Source organism: Nicotiana attenuata, chromosome 7 (assembly GCF_001879085.1).
Source record: "Nicotiana attenuata strain UT chromosome 7, NIATTr2, whole genome shotgun sequence".
Lineage (NCBI taxonomy): Eukaryota > Viridiplantae > Streptophyta > Magnoliopsida > Solanales > Solanaceae > Nicotiana > Nicotiana attenuata.
The window spans coordinates 16277572-16281853 of NC_031995.1; the positions used below are offsets into that span (position 1 = coordinate 16277572).

The 4282-nt window shown below is 35.3% G+C and overlaps 1 protein-coding gene across 1 annotated transcript; it reads right to left on the bottom strand.

The window, feature by feature from the left end:
• On the bottom strand, nt 943–2388 carry LOC109228758 (probable xyloglucan endotransglucosylase/hydrolase protein 16). Its single transcript, XM_019393958.1, has 3 exons — nt 2049–2388; nt 1755–1948; nt 943–1596 (listed from the first exon to the last, which is right to left on the bottom strand). The coding sequence occupies exons 1-3, from the start codon at nt 2304–2306 to the stop codon at nt 1194–1196; spliced, it is 855 nt and encodes a 284-aa protein (XP_019249503.1). The 5' UTR covers nt 2307–2388; the 3' UTR covers nt 943–1193.

A 4282-nucleotide genomic window follows, 5' to 3' on the forward strand; every position in this document is an offset into this window, starting at 1 on the left:
GTTGAAAGAACTAAACGAAAAAATGGCACAGGGGTACACACGCAACATTTATAAGCTAACAAGTAGTGGCGTTTACTCTGTTTCATGCAGCTACATTGCTATGGGTGATTTGAGTACAAGGTTGCGAGAGGCAGAGCTGATTTGGAGTGGACTTATGCTGCCAAGGCAGCGTGTTATGTTTTGGTTAGCAAATAAAGAAAAACTGCTAACTAAGGAGAGATTGATGAAGTTGCATATACCTATCTCACGAGATACTGCATGCTGTTTATGTGGGCTGGATGTACTGGAGACACACATGCACTTATTTGCAGAGTGTCAATGGATTACCAACATAACACCTGATCTAGTTACTTGGTCTGGTATTAGTATCCCTAAAAGAATGTATCTGAAATATTACAATGGATAAGAGGAAGGCATTAGAGACAGTTTCGAAAAGAAGTTGCAACAGCTATTCTTGGTTCTATGATCTACTACATCGGGCAAGCCAGGAATTGGAGGATCTTTAGACAAATTTGCTTAACCACGGAGTTATGTGGCAATCAGATTAAGAAGGAACGACAGGCTAGGATCAGCACATGAGCAGGCTCAAGGAAGGCAAGAAACTGTCAAATGTTAGTTAGTCGATTTAGTATTTAGAGCAAGTGTAAAGTAGGCTGTTTGTGTTTTTTTTTCCTTTCTTCTTGGGGTCTAGTATTGCTGTTTGGAACGTATACTAGATGCCTTTAGTGTGTACAAACCTTTGGTTGTTATGGTAATATTCACGTATCATAATTGCCACAAAAAAAAAATAATATATATATATATATATATATATATATACATCTTACAGTGCTTAATTCATATCTTGATTTCAAGGAGTTTTTGCCTGTATCCTTATATAATTAATCCGTAAACTGCTTTATCTCAACAATTACAACTATATATCTAATCAAAGCAAGAGCATGAAAAATTGTGCTACAATTTCTTGTATTTATTCAGAAATTGACATAACAGAAACATATTCTCCCAGTACAGACATATAAACTTCAACAACATTTAATCAAAAAAAATAAATAAATTAAACAAGCTTTTATTGGAACAGACAATAAAGAATTTCACACCACCATAAGGAAAACAATCAATCCCATAAACCACCAGGCTATGCATCAATCTTCAAACCTTTGGAGTTGATATAACGAAGTGCCATCTCCTAATTAAAACCTTGAGCTCTTGCACTCATGAGAATAGCCTTGAGGAAACCTCTTTTTATCAGCACAGTAGTTGTAAATCATGTGTCTGCTCTGCACCCATCGGACCCTATTCCTGCCCTTAGCGTCAAGCTCATGATTTTGCCATGCCTTAGCATTGCCTGCAGAATCAGTGGATTTACATGAAGAGGCGCCGGATGTGACTGCGCAGCCATCAATTTGGAAGTTTCTGTAGTAAGCAGTGAAAGGAGCATGTGTCCAGTCAGTCTTGACTCTGCCTCCTTGTGTAGCCCACTCATCTGCATTCCATAAGCTGCAGTACACTTTCATTGGTTGGCTCTTTGGGAATGGAATGCCATTGCTTTCATGGTTGTTGTATACTCTAATTGGGATGTTATCTACCAAGAACCTGATCCATCATATTGAAAAAAATGTAAGCAAAATAAAATGTACGTTGTGGAGTAACAAAAATAGAATTAGCTTCTTTATGTATTGGTTATATAAAAAATATTTAAACCATCAGATAACATACTGTCAGTATATAACATAATTATAAAAATAGCTTACACTATGCGGTTAGCGTTCCACACAATGGTGTAGGTGTGAAATGCTGCAGTTGGGTCGAACCAAAGGTGGAATTGTTGTTCTTTGTTTCCCTTTCCTTGAGAATACACGTTGGTGTGGACAGTGTAGGGCTCGCCAGTCGTATTACCCAAGAACTCGAAATCGATCTCATCATGTCCTTCTCCTTGTGAAGATAACTGATCAAAAAATAACGAACATAAAACAAAAATCAAATCACCATAACTTGTAAATAAAAACAGAGTTATATTTATAAAAATCGAAAATTGAATAGCTTACAAAGAAGGTGGTGACAGTGCCAGCAGAGTTTCCAGGTACAAGTTTGAGTTGCATGTCAAATCTCCCGAATAAATACTCATTCTTGGATTGAAAACCTGAACCAGAAAGTTTGTCAAGGGACAGAGAGAGACCTTTGCCTCCTTCTGTTATTTTACCACGTCCTTCGCCCCAAGTGATCTCAGCAAGATTATTAAAATTAGCTGATGCAGCAACTAGGCTGCCCATTAGAATGGAAATTAGAAGCAAATGAGAAGCCATTGAAATGATGAAGAGAAGATAAGAGTAAGAGTGATGATATATTCTTTAGGTTGCTTAAGGAGTCCTTTTATAGGTGGACTATATATGAGGGGGCATTATTCCTTGAGAACATGAGAGGAAGTAGAGGCTCCAAATGGAAGAAATATGGGCAACTGGGCAACAATATTATTGAGCTTGAAACCTTAGTTTATTCGTAATCATTGCGGACCAAATACTTGTTTGCGCGTGGTTTCTGTTATTGACCGATTATAGGGATATAATTTACATAATTTGTATTACCTCATCTGAACATGCATTTTTCTGTTCTAAAGACTAACTAAAAGTAGCCATTAGGTTCCAGCTATTAGAATTATGATACAACATGGCATGTGAATACGTGAGCTAGCTCTATTTTCTCTATTTACTTAATTACATGCAAGCAGTAACAAAATACTTTTTATTGAATGCATTTTATCCTTATATATGATGGATATAAATGGAAAGGAAATAGGCTCTAGAAGTAATTATTTTAGTTAAATTATCAACTTGATTTTCAGAAACACGTGGAAGCATCCAAAATCATGCTGCCACGAGACGACCGAACATGAGTTCCTATACCAAACATTATTTTGGAACTAAATAATTCATGACGGTGCTTAATAGGAGAGATCTGAACATGAAAAGATTTGGAGCTTAAGGGTGTGTTTGGTATGTAGAAAATATTTTTGGGAAAATGTTTTCTAATTTTCATATGGTTGGCTTAAATGTTTTGAAAAATATTTTACTCATGAACTAAAAATATTTTCCCTATCAAGCGAAGGGAAAACATTTTCCAAAACTTCTTTTCAACCTTTCCCACCCTATCCTTTGAGTTTTTGTGAATTTTTAAAAAATAATTAAATTCTTGAATAAAATAGAGTCCGAAAAATGTTAGGAATTTGGGGCGGGGGGGGGGGGTTAAGGAGAGTAGCATAAAAATATTTTCTACTCTCTAACCAAACACTAGAAATATTTTCATAATTTTTTTTCAGTCGCCAATCGAACAAGAAAAAATTGGTGATAAAATCACTCATTTTCCAGGAAAATATTTTTCTTTGTACCAGACACACCCTAAATAATGTGTAACTACCTAAATATTTCAAATTGTGATCCTAATCGGTTAGCAAGTCTTTTCATTCTTGATTGCTATATGTTATCTAGCTTCATTGTCTCCAAGATGGATGCAGCAAGATGAGTGGAAACTTAATTCATTCAAGTCCATGTGCCCCCAAATAATTGACCAAACATTATATATCATTTCATAAAAAGAATTGACTTATTCTTCCATAACGCTAATTAATTTTTACCATTCAAGAATATTACATGTGAATCCATTTAAGCATTTCGGTGCTTTCTCTTCTTCTTCTTCTTTTTCTTTTTGGTGTTTTTTCTCTTTGTTGTTTATTGGCCATCATGAAATATTATGAAGTTTAACTTATTGAGTCAGTTAATATTGAGGACATAATTTTCACCATAGGTGACATTCTTCTCTCGATCATGTTCATATAGCATGGTTTAATTTGTAGTAGTACTCTTTGAACGTCAAGAAATCAAAACTCACATAATAATTCACGTAACATCCCCCTGGCCCTTTGAGGTGTTTGCATTTGAGACCTCAAAACTCAAATTGCAACAATTATGCCATCGGCCTGGATGCTCCAGATGGATCAAATTCAACTTCATAATTTCAAAATTAATTAGGAGAAAGAACAAGAATGGAACTTTTTGAAGTAATGGTTCTGCACATATATAACAGGGAGCATTCCTCTCAGATTGGAAGCTTAACTGGTTATACCTATAGGATCAAATCATAAATTTGGTGCTCACAACGGAAAGGATATTAGAATATGTAACTTTTTGCCTTCCTTGTTGTAAAAAGAGAGGTAAGGTTTTATGTCCCTTCTCCGTGTATTTCCTTTTTGAATATTGATATTGTTTATCCGTAAAACGAAATAGTT

What these genes read in the sequence shown, in the direction of transcription:
- LOC109228758 (XM_019393958.1), bottom strand. Translation starts at nt 2,306, where the DNA reads ATGGCTTCTCATTTGCTTCTAATTTCCATTCTAATGGGCAGCCTAGTT. An exon ending in GCACTGTCACCACCTTCTTT is followed by an intron (nt 1,949 to 2,048) that starts GTAAGCTATTCA and finishes TTTTTTGATCAG; the next exon opens with TTATCTTCACAAGGAGAAGG. An exon ending in TGGAACGCTAACCGCATAGT is followed by an intron (nt 1,597 to 1,754) that starts GTAAGCTATTTT and finishes ATGATGGATCAG; the next exon opens with GTTCTTGGTAGATAACATCC.